The 21007-nt window shown below is 36.0% G+C and overlaps 1 protein-coding gene across 3 annotated transcripts in view; it reads right to left on the bottom strand.

The window, feature by feature from the left end:
* The window catches only part of PIK3C2G (phosphatidylinositol-4-phosphate 3-kinase catalytic subunit type 2 gamma), a 651998-nt gene that overhangs the window by 437613 nt on the left and 193378 nt on the right, over positions 1-21007 (bottom strand). For all 3 annotated transcript variants that reach the window (XM_069585610.1, XM_069585608.1, XM_069585609.1), the window contains exons 2-5: positions 19428-20189; positions 14861-14943; positions 9068-9225; positions 2330-2444 (exon numbers count right to left, since the gene is read on the bottom strand). In XM_069585610.1, coding sequence (XP_069441711.1) covers positions 2330-2444; positions 9068-9225; positions 14861-14943; positions 19428-20108 — 1037 coding nt within the window. In that variant the 5' untranslated portion in view covers positions 20109-20189. The remainder of the gene's footprint in view (positions 1-2329; positions 2445-9067; positions 9226-14860; positions 14944-19427; positions 20190-21007) is intronic.

The raw sequence follows: 21007 nt of genomic DNA on the forward strand, positions 1-21007 counted from the left end.
TCAAGATTGCCAGGAGAAGTATCAGTGACCTCAGATATACAGATAACACCACCCATATGGCAGAAAGTAAAGAGGAACTAAAAAGCCTCTTGATGAAAGTGGAAGAGGAGAGTGAAAAAGTTGGCTTAAAGCTCAACATTCAGAAAATGAGGATCATGGCATCTGGTCCATCACTCCATGGGAAACAGTGGAAACAGTTCAGACTATTTTTTTGGGCTCCAAAATAACTGCAGATGGTGATTGCAGCCATGAAATTAAAACACGCTTACTCCTTGGAAGAAAAGTTATGACCAACCTAGATAGCATATTCAAAAGCAGAGACTGTACTTTGCCAACAAAGGTCCGTCTAGTCAAGGCTATCGTTTTTCCTGTGGTCATGTATGGATGTGTGAGTTGGACTGTGAAGAATGCTGAGTGCCAAAGAATTAATGCTTTTGAAATGTGGTGTTGGTTTAGACTCTTGAGAGTCCCTTGGACTACAAGGAGATCCAACCAGTCCATTTTAAAGGAAATCAGTCCTGAGTGTTCTCTGGAAAGAATGATGCTGAAGCTGAAACTCCAGTACTTTGGCCACCTCATGTGAAGAGCTGACTCATTGTAAAAGACTCTGATGCTGGGAGGGATTGGTCGCAGGCTGAGAAGCGGACAACAGAGAATGAGATGGCTGGATGGCATCACCGACTTGATGGACATGAGTTTGAGTGAACTCCAGGAGTTGATGATGGACGGGAGGCCTGGCATGCTGCAATTCATGTGGTCGCAAAGAGTCGGACATGACTGAGTGACTGAACTGAACTGATCTGATGGTATCTATCTCTTGATGTCTAATGAGACTTAGATGTTTGCCTAATTTGAGACAGGGGCATCATTAGCACTTGATAAATGACGACTATTATTTTAATATCATTGCAATCAAAATTAGTTGGGTACTTCAGATGAATTGTAATACTCTAACTGTTAGTGTTTGAATTATTACTTATTGCATCATTAACTTATTACATGTTTCCTGTGTTGCCTCTACAGAGAAATAAAAACAGATATCCAAATCTTTAAGGATGTATTTTTAAGATAAATTACATGGGAATACATGAAAAAAAATGAATGAAATACATATTCCTTTAGCTATTAGAATAGTAAGAATATTCTGCTTATTAAAGTAGTCATATCAGTCCTGATAGGCTATTATTCTTAAATAGTAAGCAAATTCCAGTTATGTACATATCCTTCAATTTCCATTAGATAATAACTAACTCTAATTAACCTACACTAATACTTGGCAACTTTCCTATCTTAATAAACCCAGGTAAATGAATTTTAATAAAATAGCATAAAACACTAAAAAATCTATTATGTTTATATTAACAAGAAAAAAGAATAAAATAATTTTGTTGTAACTGGGAACAAAGAAAGGAGAATAATCAGTCTTAAAAATTATTCACAGTTAACACTGTACAATAAAGGAAAATCACCCATAAGATATTTTCAAGCATATTCATGGTGGAATAGCAATGACAGTGACAATGGGTGTCTCAAAAGAAATACGAAGCAAAAACGTTGTCAATCTTTAGGTACTTATAGAAACACAATGAGGAAATATAAACACCAGGAGAGAAATAACGCAATAGCAGGAGAGAAATATTAGTATTTCCTTTCTTAAGGTTGTGTTATATTTTCAAATTTGGTCTTTAGGGAACTTTAAGACAATAGTTATTGTGGTACATTAAGAAGAGTTAAGGTTTTTTTTCTCTATCAAATAAGTATATGCAGCTGACATACATGAGAATAGACTTTTCTAATTATTTTACTGAGCTCCCTAAGTAAAGAATTGAAGAAAGTATTTTAAAACTTAGTCTTTTATGAAAATATTATAATTGTCATACTCAAACACTCTGTGATTTTGAAATGTATTTAAACAGCATGCTAATATTGTTCTGAGTCAAAAAAATTACTTATGGCAAAAAATGTATTGTTTAAATTGTTATCAGTCCTACTAAGCTTTGTCACAAATAAGATAACTTGTGTTGCCCAAGAATTTCTTGATTTCAGAACTGAAAGTCCCATGTCTGGGGAGCAGCCTCAGTCTGAACAGACTGAGATAGTTGGTCACCCTAGTTACAGGTCACTTAAATACACATTGCCATATATATACAAAATATAAAGTCAAACCAAGAATAAGACAGTTAGTTTGATACAAAATTTTAAATTCACCTTTAAGTGAGCAAAACTGATTATGAATAGAGTATTTGCACAGACTGATTAAAAGCAAAGAAAGAAATGTTGCTTAATACAGATTAACAATGATCAAAATTTACCTTAATAAGATACTTACTTTTGTAAAAATTCTTCATGGCCACATATACTTAAAAGATGATCTCTGGGGAATAACTGGTCATTTGTGCAAAAATGTAGAATTTCTGCAATTAGGTCTTTGACAAGATAATTAGCTAAAAACAAGATTGAATAATAAAATGTTAATAAGAGCACATTATATATTGGCTAAGTAAAAGATTTTGAGACCAAAAAATGATGCATGCATTATGAACTGTTATAACTGTCTAGCTCCATCAAGAGGAATTAAAATGAGATACATCACAGTTACTAACCTAGTTATATTTGGAGATTTTTTAAAAAGTATTCTTTGCATTTTCTTTGATCACTCTGTCTCCATATAATCTAACAGAGCTAGGTATTTCATTTCTCACTCTGAAAACTTTGGTAATGGTAGCTTCTGCATTAAAAAAAAAAATGTTCTACTGTGGTTATCCTTAGAGATTTGAGAGATTATAGAGTGAATGCTAGGTGGCAAGCCAGGAGTCTAACCCAAATATGGCAGCTTCCAAAGCTGGTGCTCTTAATAATTCTGAGTCTTCACACCTTATCGTTCTTCTTTTCCTGTATAGAATCACCCCAGATTCTGTCTTGGACAGTATTATAATAACCTTGAAGGACATGTGCTCTTTTTATTCATCTTCCCTAGGACTCAAAAGTATCAGCATATTATAGGGTAAAAACCCTTCGCTGTCTCATATTCACATTCTACAATATCCCCCCATAGTGACACACATATGCCATTTAATTATGTTTGCCTATGAAATATTTTGTATTTATAGATGATAAAGATGGATTCATTTATTATCATATATGATAATAGTTAGAAATTATGGACAGAGGAACCTGTTGGACTGCAATCCATGGGACCACAGAGAGTTGGACACGACTGAGGGACCAAGCACACAGAGCCAAAAATGCTTTCAATGTGATCTTAAATGAAAGTAGGTACAACAGATTGTATTGATGATCCTTATTGAAGATTTGAACAGCATACCGAAAATCCTCAGTTGCACTTACTCAAGGCTGTATATTGTCACCCTGCTTATTTAACTTATATGCAGAGTACATCATGAGAAACGCTGGGCTGGAAGAAGCACAAGCTGGAATCAAGATTGCCGGGAGAAATATCAATAACCTGAGATATGCAGATGACACCACCCTTATGGCAGAAAGTGAAGAAGAACTAAAGATCCTCTTGATGAAAGTGAAAGAGGAGAGTGAAAAAGTTGGCTTAAAGCTCAACATTCAGAAAATGAAGATCATGGCATCTGGTCCCATCACTTCATGGGAAATAGATGGGGAAACAGTGGAAACAGTGTCAGACTTTATTTTGGGGGGGCTCCAAAATCACTGCAGATGGTGATTGTAACCATGAAATTAAAAGGCGCTTACTCCTTGGAAGGAAAGTTATGACCAACCTAGATAGCATATTAAGAAGCCAGAGACATTACTTTGCCAAGGTCCATCTAGTCAAGGCTATGGTTTTTCCAGTAGTCATGTATGGATGTGAGAGTTGGACTGTGAAGAAAGCTGAGTGCCGAAGAATTGATGTTTTTGAACTGTGGTGTTGGAGAAGTCCCTTGGACTGCAAGGAGATTCAACCAGTCTATTCTAAGAGATCAGTCCTGGGTGTTCTTTGGAAGGAATGATGCTAAAGCTAAAACTCCGGTACTTTGGTCACCTCATGTGAAGAGTTGACTCATTGGGAAAGACCCTGATGTTGGGAGGGATTGGTGGCAGGAGGAGAAGGGGACGACAGAGGATGAGATGGCTGGATGGCATCACTGACTCGATGGACATGAGTTTGAAGTGAATTCCAGGAGTTGGTGATGGACAGGGAGGCCCGGAGTGCTGCAATTCATGGGGTCGCAAAGAGTCGGACATGACTGAGTGACTGAACTGAACTGAACTGAAGTTGAGTTTTGCTTATATGTCTACATTGATGTGACTTCTTTTACCGCCAAACCATTGGGAAAGGTTTTTGTCACATACTGGCTTACAAAACATAGTATAAGTGGTATTATTGACCTTTCCATGAAGAAAAAAAAGGAAGCATATAATGTTGGATATAAAAGTGAATTTTATGGGAGATCAAGCTGTTATCAATAAAATGTTTAGAGAAACAAACGATAGTGATCATCAGGGAAGTAGAGATTACAGAAATGCCCTGACATAGGAGAGAGTATCTTATATGTGCTACTGCTTGGTAATATTGACTGAAATGGTATGAATTGAAGCTAGAGGAAAATATAGCCACAAGCAAAATCAAGACTGGAAAGGCTTTGAAAAGAAGGGGAGAGCATGGCCAATGTAAAATGGCAGGGAAATATTTCCAAAGACTCCAGTTGATTTTAATTAATTTGACTTTCCCATTTCCAAGACTGCATGGCCCAGGCTATTTTGTAGTATGTATGCATTCATTATTTCACTCCAGTCAGTTGTTGCAGTTTACTTGAAGGACTCCATAATAGTTTCTAGCTGTTACTCCTCTTCTGTGCTTTGGTGTCATGTCTTCTACTACTAACTCATGTTACTCCTTGGATGTCTCATTCTCACTTCAAATTCAGCATGTCTGTATCTGAAATTACCATTTTTCTCCTTGAAGCCAAATAGTTAAGCGTCTGTAAGTTAAACTTTTCATCCATATTGTAAGCCAACAAGTACCATGTTTTATTTTAAGTAGATTTTATACCTGTATCTTCAATTTGGCAGCTAATGTGATCCTTTTTCCAATTTCTCATAGTTGCCAACTTCATACAACCCTTCTCAATCTGTTGACCATATTGCCTACCATATTGAAAAGGCGAAGATCCATTCGTGATTTTTTAAATTATGCTACTTTGCAGCTTAAATCTAGTTTTTATGCATCCTTCTCGATCCCTTTACATGTCTTTTGATATAAAAGAATCACTGTTGTTTTGCTTAGTGCTAAGTCATGTCCAATTCTTTGGGACCCCATGGATTGCAGCACACCAGGCTTCCCTGTCCTTCACTATCTCCTGGAGTTTGCTCAGACTCATGTCCATTGAGTTGATGATGCCATCCAACCATCTCATCCTGTGTCATCCCCTTCTTATTCTATACTCAATCTTTTCAGCATCAGGGTCTTTTCCAGTGAGCTGGAGTATCAATGCTTTTTATTAAATCTAACTTCTTCACATATGATTCTTAAAGCCCTTCTCTTATGTAATATTCCCCCCTCTAAAGATGCTTTTGTCTTTTCTTTAAAATAATCTTTTTATATTTAATATTCCAATAAAATCACTCCTCTTCTATTATATTCCCTTAAGGATAGTATCTTATTTATTTATTTAATTTATACCTTCTCATTACTGCCAAATTTCTTTAAAGAGTACATAACTTCTGCCAACAGTTCTCAATTACTCTTTAATCTTTGCAAACTGACTTCTACCACTTTACAGGTCACAAATGACTTCCTAATACAGTTCCAGCTATGTATCATTTAAATCTAGAAAGTAAAGACGCTGCCTTTAGAATAACTTTGGAGTTGGATAAAAGGACAGGGAATCTTCTTCACTGAAGTGATAGCTGAAGATTGTAGAAGCAGAGACGACCTTGTTCAAAACACCTGCTCCTCCAGAAGGATTCTATTTTCTCTCTCTGGGGGAAACAGAATTCTCTTTGGATGAGAATCTCTCACTGTCTACTCCTCTTTCTGTTTAGATTTCTTTATTCCATAAGTTTCTAGCAACAGCTTCTGGTTTTTAATAGTCATTCTTGAAATGCTCTTCATATTTTTATTCTTTAGAGTACATCTATGTTATTCAGTTCAGTTCAGTTCAGTTGATCAGTTATGTCCAACTCTTTGCTACCCCATGAATTGCAGCACACCAGGCCTCCCTGTCCATCACCAACTCCTGAAGTTCACCCGAACTCATGTCCATCAAGTCGGCCATCCAGCCATCTCATCCTCTGTCTATATTATTAGTAAAGCACTAATATAAAGTAGCGAAGGGATCACAGTTTTGGTGTAAAAATTACTTTAAAATGAAAACATTTGAAATCTTATCAGTACTTTTCTTACTGAATAAAACCAAGTCTCATAATACAGGTGCTATTAATTTCCTTCTGAGAGAGCTTCCTGCAAATTTCAGGAAGGAGACAGACTGCCCATCCACTAGCATAAAAAGATATATAATTATTGTTTTTTCTAGCTGAAACTTTAAATACCTCCCCCTGTACACATTTTTATATTATGCTGTTATATAAATGTATACCTCTGAGTTTCAGCAGGTCACTCGTTAATGAATAACCCCTGCATGACTGTGTAAAGAAACCTTGTCTTTTGTCTTGTTAATCTGTCTGTTGTCAATTATGTCACAGTCCTATCCCACTTCAAATTTAAATGGGCAGAGGAAAAGTTTTTCTCCTAAGAGTAGCATACACTACTCTGTATATTTTCATAAATGTGTCTTGTCTCTTCCTCTACTTTTTCCTCCTTCTCCTAATCCATCTCTTCCACCTCCTCCTTCTTATAAGCACTCTTAGTATCTTTGAGGCCACAGACATCCTCTTTACCACTGTACATTTCTAACACTTTATACAATGACCTAATCACTTTACTGAAACTGCTTGTAAAAGTCAAAAATGGCCTCTGGCTTGCCAAATCCGATTTTGGAAATTAAATATTATAAACTGGAAGATCAGGAATAGTTTCCTTAGTTCATAATTCTTTCTTCTTCTCCAGCCACTGAAGTCAGCATTACTCAGATATCATTCTGATTGGATCAAGTTGCAACACTGCATTGACCTTGGTGGTCCAATCAGAACCTGCTTTCAGAAATTGGGAAGTGGATCTGAAAGCAGATCTTTTGCCCCTTTTCTCTTTGCCCATTTCTGTTCCCCTGTAACCTTGAAAGAACCTAATTAACCTGTTGATTCTTTTCTGAGATAAAAAGAAGATGAAGAATTAAGTAGCTAAAGAATGATTAGTTCTCTAGAGCAACACCGCCCCCACCCCGTTAGCGATCCTGCAGACATGTCCCACAGGCAAGATTACATCTGAAGAGAGAGAATCAGTCAACCTGCACAGAACAGAGAACAACGCAGAACCCAGCCTTCTGCCTCTACGAGTCACTGAGATTCTTCCCCCACTTGTTTCCCTTTGAAAACTGTCAGGGCTGAGCAGAATCTTTGGAGTGGCCTTGGGGCATGAGTCCATCTTCTCCACAGACTGCCAGCTTTTCTGATTAAAGCACCTTCAATAATTCCTCCTGATTATTGGTTTTTAGCAGTGAGCAGGCAAACATGAGTTTGGTAACAGATCCAACAGATTGAACTTTCTTTAGAGATTGAACTTTCTTAAGGTAGCTGGCCAGATAACATTTAAGCTTGAGCCTGGCTTTCCACGTGATTCAGAAAAGTAAGGGAAATGAGTCAGCAGAAAGTAAGAGAAACATAAGAAACAGTTATACAGAGAGGAGATAAGGTGAGAGACATACAGGAATTCTGGACTGCTTGTACATCAGATTTTTCTTCCCAAATGTTTTCTGAATTCCTACTCCTAAATGCTAAAGAAATACCTGGAATCCTTAAAAAATTTTTATTTAACTTATATCAGCAGGAGTTGGTTTCTGTTAGTTTTGAACCAGATAATCTTAATACTCCTACAAAATATTGTTATGTTTGTAGTCATCTGTACTAACTTGGAGCTTAGCTAGAGTAAGAAAGGAAAAAAACAACAACAACAAAATCTAGTAATCATAATGAAACTACAGTCCATGGGGTTACAAAGAGTCAGACATGACTAACACTTCTACTTCAATAAAAAAATTGAAATCAACCTTGACTATTCATTGGAAGGACTGATGCTGAAGCTGAAACTCCAGTAACTTTGGCCATCTGATGTGAAGAGCCAAAAAGACCCTGATGCCAGGAAAGATTGAAGACAGGAGGAGAAGGGGACAACAGAGGAGGAGATGTTTGGATGGCATCACCGATTCAATGGATATGAGTTTGAGCAAACTCCAGGAGATAGCGAAGGACAGGGGAGCCTGATATGTTGCCATCCATGGGGTCACAAAGAGTCAGACATGACTTAGCAACTGAACAACAATAATTTGTCAAGAAACAGCAATTGATAGGTAGACACTTAGTAGCAACAAAGGTTGTTTGAAGAAGAAAATTGTTTTGCAAAAAGGTTGACTGTAACAGTGAAATAAATATTAAACAACTTAAAGAGATTCTAAAACTTGAAGGAATAAGAATCATCTGGTGAATTTAATAAGATAGATACCTGGGATCCATCTGCAGAGACTGATTCAGTAGATCTGCTAACTATACTGGACTGACAGGACTATTACAGTTCTTACTCTGAAGATACAGGCTGTGTATCAATGTCTATTCCATCTCCCATTTACTTTTGAAAAAAACAGTTGTTTCTAAAGGATAAGAACAGCCATTTCCGCTTACATGTAGCCTTTCTCTAGAATCTTTCTGAAATTTAGCTTTTATTTTTAATATGCTAAAAACTTGCTATACTTGCTATTTCATAGTAGGAAAATAAGGTGTCCTGGGGTGAGCTATGGAGAGAGTTCTTTGAAACAATAGCTAAATAAATGTTAAAAGATTTCCAGCTGTTTTCCTGTTACTTCACTTCAGGGCAAAATACTAGCTAATACTGCTTCTCTTAATGACTTCAGACTGTGGGCTCAAGGCTAGGCAGCTCATACCAGCTTTTAGGTAGATTTTTATACTTATTTGCAAGATTGCTTACCACATGGGATAAAATGAAGTCCTTTTGTTGAGTTATCAGTAAAAATATTTATATTAAACTTAGTATTAGAAAAGAGCTTATATGGAAATGCTGTAGTCGTGCTCCAAATCTTCCCAGAATTGGAATCCATGTCAGCGGCATGATATGATTCTCTTATTCTGAAAAATATATGTAAAAAAGTACTTAGGACAAAATTTCAAGAAACTTCTTGTGGGGTTTGCAATAGAAGATTTAATATAGGAAAGTAGCCAGCAGCTGATTCGTGGTACAGTGCTGTTAGCTAGGGTAGCTTGGTAAAGATTACAGTTAAACCAAAAATAACTGTAAATGTCTGGTCTTTAAATTTTCTCTGGTGCATCTCATTTGAAGCAATTAGGAATATATTGTCCAGCAAAAACAAGAGAGGAACAGTTGCTATTGCTGCCTTCTTTCCCGCAAATGCACACACACACACTATATTGCATTCCTTTTTGTATCCCACCAGACACACACACACACACACACACACACACTATGATATATTCATTTTTGTATCCCATCATCACTAAACACAGTCCATGAACATGAAAGGGGTTCCACAAATGCTTCTAAATGCTTTATTGAGTGGAAAACTTTTTGCCAGTGCACAACTACACAGCCAGCCAAGCAGACTTGGAAAAGGAATTTTGTGACAGCATAGAAAGAAATTTCATTAGACCTGCCTGATGGCTAATGCCCGACAATCCCATGGGGGATAATACCAGTTTCCAGATTTCCAAGAGAAAAGATTTTCCTTGCCTGGCCACAACTCAGTCAGTGAGAGACTGTCACAAGTCAGCCAATGGAAAGCCACTCTACTGGAAAACTCCCTTTGCCTCTGATGGACTTCTGTAATAGCCCCTCCCAACTTCCCCTTCTCCTTTATGAAAGTTTCCCTCCCCTTTGCTTTACTGGGAGTTGCCTGTGGTTTTCCATAATTACATGACCCAAAGTGTAATTTTTTGCTTCTTCCATATAAACCCATTTTGCTGATGAAAAAGGAATACATTGTCATTCACAAAATATGAAAATTCACCCTGAACAATGACTATGCTTCATTGACATTTCCTTTGAAGCTTGAACTCGTGCTTTTCTCAAGCCAGAAGTCACTCATTTATTATTTATTCATTTATTGATGGTTAAATTCTCTTGTTTGTGTCATATCGGTAAGTACAATTCTTGGCAGCTCATTTTCTTTAAAATTGGGATTTTACACAAATATTTGGATTTTGTATAAATAATTGAGCTTAGAAGTCATTTGTACATTCTGCACAATTACTTGCTGTGTCAGAGTCAGAGAACTGCAAAATAGTTTCTCCTTGGAGCCAGGGGCCTTGAGTTTGAACCCTGACTCTCTTATTCAGTAGTTTCATGGTCAGAGGCAAGTTATTTGACCATATTCTTTGTTTGCACAAATGAGGATATTTATATCTACTTTAAAGTTTTATGTGAAAAAAGGCATATAAAAGACTTTTGTAGAATGTAAAGCAATATATGCATGTTCAGTTCAGTTCAGTCGCTCAGTCGTGTCCTACTCTTTGCGACCCCTTGAATCGCAGCATGCCAGGCCTCCCTGTCCATCACCAACTCCCAGAGTTTACTCAGACTCACGTCCATCGAGTCAGTGATGCCATCCAGCCATCTCATCCTCGGTCATCCCCTTCTCCTCCTGCTCCCAATCCCTCCCAGCATCAGAGTCTTTTCCAATGAGTCAACTCTTCACATGAGATGGCCAAAGTACTGGAGTTTCAACTTTAGCATCATCCCCTCCAAAGAAATCCCAGGGCTGATCTCCTTCAGAATGGACTGGTTGGATCTCCTTGTAGTCCAAGGGACTTCTCCAACACCACAGTTCAAAAGCATCAATTCTTTGGCACTCAGCTTTCTTCACAGTCCAACTCACATCCATACATGACCACAGGAAAAACCATAGCCTTGACTAGACGGACCTTTGTTGGCAAAGTAATGTCTCTGCTTTTGAATATGCTACCTAGGTTGGTCATAACTTTTCTTCCAAGGAGTAAGCGTCTTTTAATTTCATGGCTGCAGTCACCATCTGCAGTGATTTTGCAGTCTCAAAAAATGAAGTCTGACACTGTTTCCATTGTTTCCCCATCTATTTCCCATGAAGTGATGGGACCGGATTTCATGATCTTCGTTTTCTGAATGTTGCATGTAATGCATCATAATTATCATTATATATCATTATAGCTGAATCTCTGTAAAGCTATATTTTTATGCCCACATGTAGAATATAACATAACATTTGTAACTTGCTATTTAAAATGCTTTTGATGATAAATATGACACCTTGGATTATTTTTCCTTTTTTGTTAATTTTGCAGAATCCTAAACTTTCTAGTAATTTTCCTGAATGAAAATTATGCATTCTGTGTAATATATCATATATATTATATCCCTGACATTCATCCTAACAATTTATGCAGCATTAAAGTAATATAGGCTCACTGAGGTAGCTCCATCTCTGTACCCTTAAACTCTACCAAAACATCCCTTCTTTAAGGAACCTCACAAGTGGAAAAGTACATGTTCATCCAATGGGCCTGGCATGCATAAGGATCATCTTGTTTTCTGGATTCTATCCCCAAAGTTTTTGACTCAGTAGGTAAGTGGAGGATTCCTACCCCCACCCCAATTTTTTTCTCCCAGCAGTTTTCCAAATAAGTCAATATTACTACAGTTCAAGAACCACTACTTAGGATAAACATATAGGCCACTCTTCCTTCTTTTACCCTCCATCAAAGGTTTGGACTCCATTTCTGAATTGAGGAGTTTGATGATCTAGCATTCAACCATATGATAAGATACTGCTCAATGCTTACATGCATGATTTAACCTTCTACCATTTTGGAGAATTCAATTTAAAATGTAAATTCATGACTCTTTTCTAAACCTTCACAGAGCATCTACTGTGGGCCCAAAACTTTTTTGTGTACTATTGCTCTGGTGACTCAGACAGTAAAGAATTCGCCTGCATTGCAGGCGAACTGGGTGTGATCCCTGGGATGGAAAATTCCCCGGAGAAGGAAACAGCTGTCCACTCCAATATTCTGGCCTAGAGAATTCCATGGACAGAGAAGCCTGGCAGGCTACAGTCCATGGGGTTGCAAAGAGTTGGGTATAACTGAGCGACTGTGACTGTTGCTCTGTGATGGCCTTTGCCTGCAGCAGCTTAAAGCACGGTTTCGGTTTCAGGTCAGAGACTGAAGTCAGGCCATGGCAGTGAGAGTGCTGAATCCTAACCACTAGACACCCAGTGACCAGTGATCAGTGGCCAGTGGCAAGGCCCTGGCCCATCAGATGTGTAGAAGTGAATTTTTGCATAGAGATGGAAAGTAGTGAAGCAAGGAAATTGTTTATTAGAAGGAAAAGAGCACATGTGGATAGGCACATGGATGGGCTGAGAGTCATGCCCTCACAGGAGTTTGAATCCCTTTTATGGGGTGTTTCTTCTGGGTTTCCTTTGGCTATTCATCTTGCTTTACCTGGTTCCGAGTCTGTATTTGGTTTATCTCAGGGTCCTTCCATGGGTGTAGGCACATCTCTTAGCCAAGATGGTTCTAGCAAATGTGCTATTGGATATTGATATTGCCTACTATGCCCTGACACCACCTTTCTTTTTGAGCTTCAGGGAGCCTTCCTGCACATGTGTAGTTGGGGAGATCTCTTTGACATCGAGAAGGAGGAATACGGCGTCTTGTATCTCTTAACTGGGTAGGGCTCAGCTCCTCTCTCACTCTTACCTTGGAGTATATGTCTACAGGGGACAAACTTTGGCTGCATAGCTTGGGACCTGTCTGTCTCCTGTCTCACTATGATATTTTATTGTATCATAAAACTACATTTCTTGAGATATATGGCTTAAAATATGTCATAATAGGAAACCAAATTCCACAAATTAGCCTTTTGAACGGTATGTAGCAGGAATGTTAACAGCATTTTTAGGTATGCTTATTTAAATATTAGGAAAAAACACAAATGAAATTGGATATATAAATCCATTCTACTATGGCTTTCCAGAAAGTTTGGAGACTCTTAAGAAACTTGTCTTTCAAATTCAATTTGGTCTGTTTTTGAATGAAAGAGCTTTGGATATTTGGATATCTAAATATTTTTGCAAGTATTTGGACACCAGCACATAGTAGGTCCTCAAAAAAATTGTTGTTGAGTGAACAGTGTTTGTGTACAAAATAATTATGCATATATAAATTCATTTTATATGAGTACATGCCAACAAAAATTATTGCAAACAAAAAAAGTAAATGTGTAAATGTAACCTTTGTCTTCTTTTTTACTACTTTAATATTTATTATTGTTTGGTTGTCTTTTTTTAGTACTCATGGTTACTTTGAAAGAAACTATTGAGAAAAATTCCATCTAAGAGTTTAAAAATGTACCATGAGCTACTGACAAACCATCCCATAAAATATTTTTATGTCACTATTAAGAAGGTTTCATCAAAGAATACATACTAAATTCTCTTGGGGAAAAAAAGTTATGGGAGAGACTAATAAGTGTTTTTTGATGGAGCTATACCAAGTATTACCTTGTGATATGAAGAGAGCTATTTCTCATGCTTCGAGAGTAGAAATTATAACATCTTAAATTTTATTAAAGTGTCAAGTTCCTGGCAGTGCTTGTCAGATTGTTACAGTGGGTAACTTATTCTTGAAAGAATCAATATTGATATCTTTAAAGATCCTAATTTAGGAATCCAAAGTGCCATTTAAATTTTTCTTCTGTGAACTGGAGCAAGAAGTTAATTAAAGTTTGAATATGGGTTCATGGATTTGAAATGCTTTTTTTTTTGGTATGTGTGTGCCCTTTGGTTCTTCCAGTATGGTAACAAGGTTTTTTAACTTGACCTTGCTTTTCAGTTTTCTTGCTTGTTCTTCGTTTGAATCTCTCTCATGCATGAACTAGTTAGTAGGCATTCAGGTAGCTTTTTAAGATAATGGCTAAATCAGTGGTTCAAATCTTTAATCCCAAATGATCATTCAGCAGGCAGCAGCTATATGTTTACTTATATGTATATTTATTACACTTAAAACAGCCAAAAAATATAAAAATCAAGATAATTAAAATGAAAATGCACTAATTTTTCAAAAATTTCAGAAATCTGAGCAAAAGAAGAAATGGCATTATATAAATTTTCATTGATTAATGAGAGATTGGTCTTTAAAAAGGAGGCATCTACGTTTATAAGTTTTTTATTTAGGTTAGCAAAAAGGGGATCTGTGATTTCTTGTTAATATCCCTTAGTGATCAAATTTGTTTTTCAGTGGACAAACACCCATGCATTTATTCAGCATTCTGGCAGCCCATTCAGGGTAAGATTGAGTTATTAAGCAGAAGGTATTCTCATTGTTCTAAATAGTACATTCCAGGTAAGAAGGATAAATTCATGCTAGTTTGGGACAGAGCCACAGAAGTCAGTCACTTATGTGCTAGTTAAATGAGAAGTTAATTTACTGCAAACCAAGCTATTAGCAAACAGCATGAGCAAGCCCAAAGTTATAAAACTTTCATCTTTAGCAGATTTTTAGGGGAAATTTTTATTTTACTGTAAACAATGAAACAATACCAGAAGTTGATTAATGAACTACTGTGTAATAAATTTATCCATTTAACTATGTTAAAAATTATAGAGCTTTAACATTCTATATGCAAGATTAGTCAGTTCAGGGATGTTAAGATAGACAAATTCATGCACGTTCTAGAAATGTCAAAGTTGAATGAAATAGCAGCACTCACTTTTTTACTTTGTTGCAAAAGGATGCCAAACTCATATTACTGCCTTGAGCTACTTCAACCAGCTGAATGGAACAACCTGTCAGCTTAAAATAAAAACTGTTAAAATAGTTTTGTGTGGAGAAAAGGTAAATACAATTCTAAAATTTTTATTTTGTTTTAAAAAGCCATTCTGCTTTTAATAATATTTTTAAAACTTTACTGAAAAAATACAAATGGAAAAATACATAAATCTGAAATATATTTATATTTGAACTTTGAGGAATATATGCAACTGTAAATATTAATATCCAATCAAAATATACATTTCTATCACTTTAGAAAGTTCCCCCATATCTCCTTCTCTCAGTCTCAACATCTTTTTGGTAACTGTTAATTCACATTTCTGTCACCATATGCTCTCGTGTTTCTGTCTTCTTTCATTTAAATCACACATATTTTAAAATTTATGCTGTCATACATTATCAATGTTTTATCTTTTTTATTGCCTATTAGTTGTATTTGAAGTAGCGTCGGACACGACTTCACTTTCACTTTCACTTTTCACTTTCATGCATTGGAGAAGGAAATGGCAACCCACTCCAGTGTTCTTGCCTGGAGAATCCCAGGGATGGCGGAGCCTGGTCAGCTGCTGTCTATGGGGTTGCACAGAGTCAGACACGACTGAAGTGACTTAGCAGCAGCAGCAGCAGTCTTTTTCATTACTATTCCACAGTTTGTTTACCCATTTTCTTTTTGATGGACAGGTGTGTTGTTTGTAGTTTTGGAGTATTGTAAAGAGAAATATTAATTTTCATATGCAAGTGTTTTTTGGACATGTGTTCCACTTCTTGTGAATAAGTGTATAAATGACTCAGTCAGAGGGTAGGTATATGATTAACTTTAAAAGAAAAATCTTTGCTTTATGTATTTTGAAGCTGTTACTACATACATATGCATTTAAATTTATTATACCTTCCTGATTGACTCTTTTATTATTATGAAATGACCCTTTTCTTTCTCTAGTAATATCTTGCCTTGAACTGTACTTTTTCTGATATTTGTAATGACACAAGGCTTTGTTTTGCTGGTTGAATGTTAAATATTTTGATTTTTTTTACTTTCAAACTGTCTGCCTATGCTTTTCAAATTTGACTCTTGTAAATAATCCTTGTCTTTCTTATCTAGTTTGAAATGGATTTAGTATATTTCTGGATGTGGTTGGGTCTAAGACTGCCATGTTCACATATACTTCTTTCTATTCATTTCTTCTATTTTGTTTTGTTCTTCTATTTCTCCTTCCCTGACTTTTTCAATCTATTTGATTTTTCTCCTGTTTCATTTAATTCCTCTGATGGATTTTTAGTTTTTCTTTCTTTTTTTTTTTTTTTTACTGTTCCTGTAGTGGTTATACTAGCTTAGAAATTAAAATATGCATCCTAAATATTTCACAGTTTACTTGGAGTTAATACTGTACTACTGCATTTAAAATATAAGAACTTTCAAGAGCAAATAACATTTACCCCCTTCATCTTTTATGCTCTTGTTGTCTTTTACTTTTTGTTTACATATACAGTAATTCTCATAATGAAATACTATTTTTTTTTGCTTTATACAGCTGTCTTTCAAAAAAATAAGATTAAAGTATTTTTTCTTATTTACTAACATATTTACCATTTGTTCTGTTCTTTTCTAGATTCCATCTGATATAATTTTCTTTGCATATAAAGAACTTTGGTGTTTTTTTGTGTGTATGTGAACTGTTTTCTCTACATTTGTTTATATGATAATATTTTTATTTCATTTAAAATTTCAAGCATGTACTCAATGTGTATAGAAGTATGAATTCTTTTCTTTTTTTTAAATAAAACTTTCAAAATGCCATTCCATTGTCATTTGGCTTCCATTGTTTCTGATAAGATAATACTTTAATTCAAAATGTTTCATTGCATGACATATTTTTTCCCCCCTCTCTGCTGCCTTTTATGATCTTTTCAAATTTGGTCTTCATATGTTCTAGTATAACTTGTCTACATGTGGTTGTCTTTGCATTTATAGTTTGAGATGTATTGATTTTATTATATCTGTAATTTAATATTTTGTACTCAATTTGATAAAATTCAGGGTATTATTTCTTGAAATGAATTTTTCCATCTTTCCTCTCCTGTTAGCTTTCCAAATTATCTATATGTTAAACTGTTTATCTCATAAGTTTCTTAGTCCTGCTTACTTTTATAAAGTTCTTTTATTTTCTCCTTTTTAGTTTGGATAATTTCTATTATTTTCCTTTCAAGTATTGTTTTTTCCGTCTATCATCCTTTATCTGTTTTTAAGCATACCCACTGACTTTTTCTTTGCAGGTATAATTTTAATACTAAATTTTCCATTAGTCTTTGTTTTTTCATAGTTTCTTGTTTCCTCCTCAGATTCCTTATTTGTCTTTCATTATGTTCACATTTACTTCATCTACTTGAACATCCTTTTAATAACTTCCTTCGATTCACTGTCTGTTAATTCCAACATCTGTTCCATCTCAGAATCTATTCACTGAGTTATTTTCTTGATTATGGTTCAGAATTCCCTATTCTTTACACATCTTATGCATTTGCTATTAAATATTGGATATTGTAGATGACACATTAGGAATTGTTTCTACAAACTACAGTTTTTCTCTTGCAGGCAGTTGAAATCCTTTTGGTCTTGTCTGCCTTGATTTTATTTTTTTGGGAGGCCACATCTAATTTGGTATGTAGAGCATTTACTATAGAGCACAACTTTTGCTCTTAAGAGATAGTTTTGTGTGATCTCAATCAAATACCAGAAATGTTCTGCTCAGTCTTCTCTTGCTGGATCAGAACTTGTGGCCTGCGTAACTTCTATTTGTGTGTGGTGAATACGATCTCTTGGCCAACAATCTGCAGTATAAATCCCATCCACTGCGTAGCTCCTTCTGTGGTCTGCTCCACAAATCACAGCATCCTTTGCAGCCTAGAACTGCAGTCTCTGCCTCCTCAGTTTAGTGACGTTGTTGTCGTTCAGTCGCTCAGTTGTGTCCAGCTCTTTGTGACCCCATGGACTGCAGGCTTCTCTGTCCTATCTTCTGGAGTTTGCTTAAACTCATGTCCATTGAGTTGGTGATACCATCCAACCATCTCATCCTCTGTCATCCCCTTCTCCTCCTGCCCTTAAGATTTCCCAGCATCAGGGTCTTTAGCCATGAATTGGCTCTCTGCATGAGGTGGCCAAAGTATTGGAGCTTCAGTTTCAGCGTCAGTTCTTCCAGTGAATATTCAGGATGGTTTCCTTTATGATTGACTGATTTGATCTCTTGCTGTCCAAGTGAATCTCAAGAGTTTTCTCCAACACCACAGTTTGAAAACATCAGTTCTTTGGCGCTCAGCCTTCTTTAGGTACTGTGGCTCAAATTAGGCTGCACAAGCCTACCTAGCACCAGGAAGAATCCCTGCAGAAACCAGAATGACCATAACAACCCTTGGGTGTTTCTCTTCTCTCAAGGATCACTGTCTCGACTGATTCTTCAGTCTGGAAAGCAGTAGTTTCATGTATTTTGTCTAATTTTATAGTTGTTTTCAGTGGTGAGAGAAAGTTTAGTACTTGTTACACCATCATGATCAGAAGCAGAGGTTCCTAAAATTCATCCACTTTTAATTCAAATCTCTTGAGGTGTTATTTCTTCTGCAAGTGCCTCAGACACCCTTGTGTCTTCTCTAATGAACTCATCCTCTGTGTTATTTTACTGTGTTGCCATTATTCATTTGCATGTAAATTTGAACAATATGCTATTCCTAAAATCAGGTATCATGCATTTTTCTTCTTTGTTATTTGTTATGCCTAGTATGTCATATATAACTTAAGAATAATGATAAATAGTTGTCAAATAAATGAAGAATCCTTTTGTCTAACCCTGAATATTACAGCTGAAATAATGTTTCTTCTTTTTATTGTTTACTTCTGGTTTCCCTTGTGTCTAGATTATGTATAGCAGAGAAATGTTCAAATATTATGCAAGAAGCTTTGTGGTTACTAAAATGATTGGAAAACTACTAACGAACCCATCAGGATGAATTGCACAATGATTACTTAATTTCCTACTCTTGAAATGTTCCCAATAGATGGTGCCTGCCAACAGGGTAATTTAGAAGCCTCTGAGTAAAGGGCCATTTTTCCTACCAATAATATGATGTTTTAATTCATGGTAATGTAACTCAAAATATAAATGTAATGAAATGCATTTGTGTTTCTGTGTGTGCATAATAACACAATAAGAATGAAAAATACAATCATATAAAACTCCAACTATGATATTTTTTATCTAATAAAATGTAAATACTGTACCACACTATTTAATTTTGATGAAACAAGAACTTTAAAAATATTATAAAAACTCTTTCTTTAGAAAAAATCATTAACTCATGAAAATAGAATTTGTGAATAATAGGCATTTTTTTAAAAGTAGTAGTAATACATTCCCCTACTGAATATTAGTTACTCTTGTTACCAAATTCACCCAGCACATTATTGATTGATTCTTTCAGATTCGTATTTTTAGGTTGAAAAATATGGTACATACCTCTGTGTTCTTTGGGAGTGTGCTTTCCCATGTCCTGGGTAGAGAAGAACCTTTAAAGGGCATCAGAGAAGACTCTACAATGTTCATATTTCTACTGCTTTTATTTTCTTCTTTTGGCATCAAGTTAGTTGACAAGAACGGGTATATAGGAAGAACGCTGCTTTCAAATCCTATACGATAGTTATGATTTTCATTTTCCAGTTGACTCTGTGAATAAGTTTTATCCAGACTGGTAGATAATAGAGGCAAAATATTGAATCCGTAATCATCAGCATCATGGTATTTTCCTATGGGATTTCCCCAAGAGCTTCCTTTATTGATGTTTTGAGGATTTGGTAGCACAGAATGCCTACTAAAACCAATTACTGGCATTTCACTAACTTGGTGACAGGAGAGTTCTGAGCTTTTAAAAGTGAATTCATTCAAGGATGTTTGGTGTGTTTCATCTAATGAATGTTTTCTTGAGTCCCAGTGGGGTGCACTGGGCAGAAAAAAGGCATTTTCTTCAATTTCTCTCTGACAGAGTGGGATTTTGTTACTGATCTCGTCTACTACATTATCAAAACCCAGACTGACTGTGCTAGGAAAAAGAGGTTGATTCAAGGAGGAGAATTCTTGGTGCTCCTGCTGCTTTTCATGTGATTCACTGGAATTTAGATCTGTTTTCCAGTAATATGCCATTTTTTATTTTATGTAACTGAGAGGGTTGACTCAGGTCCAAATATCTCTTCAATGATATTATAAAAGATGATAAAAATTTTCCTAGACAAATGATAAAAGGAAATTTAAAAATGTGATTAATTAGAAATAAGAGAGCTTTCAAGAAAGAAACATGTTGAATAAATACAGACAATTGTTTTGAAGTTTCCCCATAGCAAATGAGATAAACCCATGAGTTATATAAAAATCCATCAGAGCTCACATAATTAAAGTCCAAGGGGGAGTACTGACTTCAGAGACATGCATGAAACTCCTGTAGTAGAAAACTAAGTCCACTTTAGTCATGACGGTGATTTCATGAATGAAAGCCGGTATTCTCCTTTGGACTCCTTTTCTACTGAAAACCCACTGGCCCATAGCAGCATTATCTCCTTCTATATTTAATCATCTATCAGCATGCTGGGCTTCCCTGGTGGCTCAGAGGGTAAAGCATCTGCCTGCAATGCAGGAGACCTGGGTTCGATTCCTGGACCAGGAAGATCCCCTGGAGAAGGAAATGGCAATCTACTCCAGTACTCTTGCCTGGAAAATCCCATGGACAGAGAAGCCTTGTAGACTACAGTCCATGGGATCCCAAAGAGTTGGACACGACTGAGTGACTTCACTTTCACTTTATCAGCATGCTAGTATGCTAAAGTATATTAACAGTCTCTTCATGATCAGCAGTGATTCCATTCCTAGATACAGTCTTAACTTTTTTCAGCCCTCCATAACCAGTCATCTTGTAGGTTGGCTAGACCCTTTCATATCCTCCCCAAAACTTCTTTAAATAATTGCAAACTTCTCTCATCACTTCTCCAAAGCAACTTTCATTAAGTTCACTGATGAGAAAATTCAACTGATGTTTATCAATCTCTATT

Source organism: Ovis canadensis, chromosome 3, assembly GCF_042477335.2.
Source record: "Ovis canadensis isolate MfBH-ARS-UI-01 breed Bighorn chromosome 3, ARS-UI_OviCan_v2, whole genome shotgun sequence".
NCBI classification, from domain to species: Eukaryota; Metazoa; Chordata; class Mammalia; order Artiodactyla; family Bovidae; genus Ovis; species Ovis canadensis.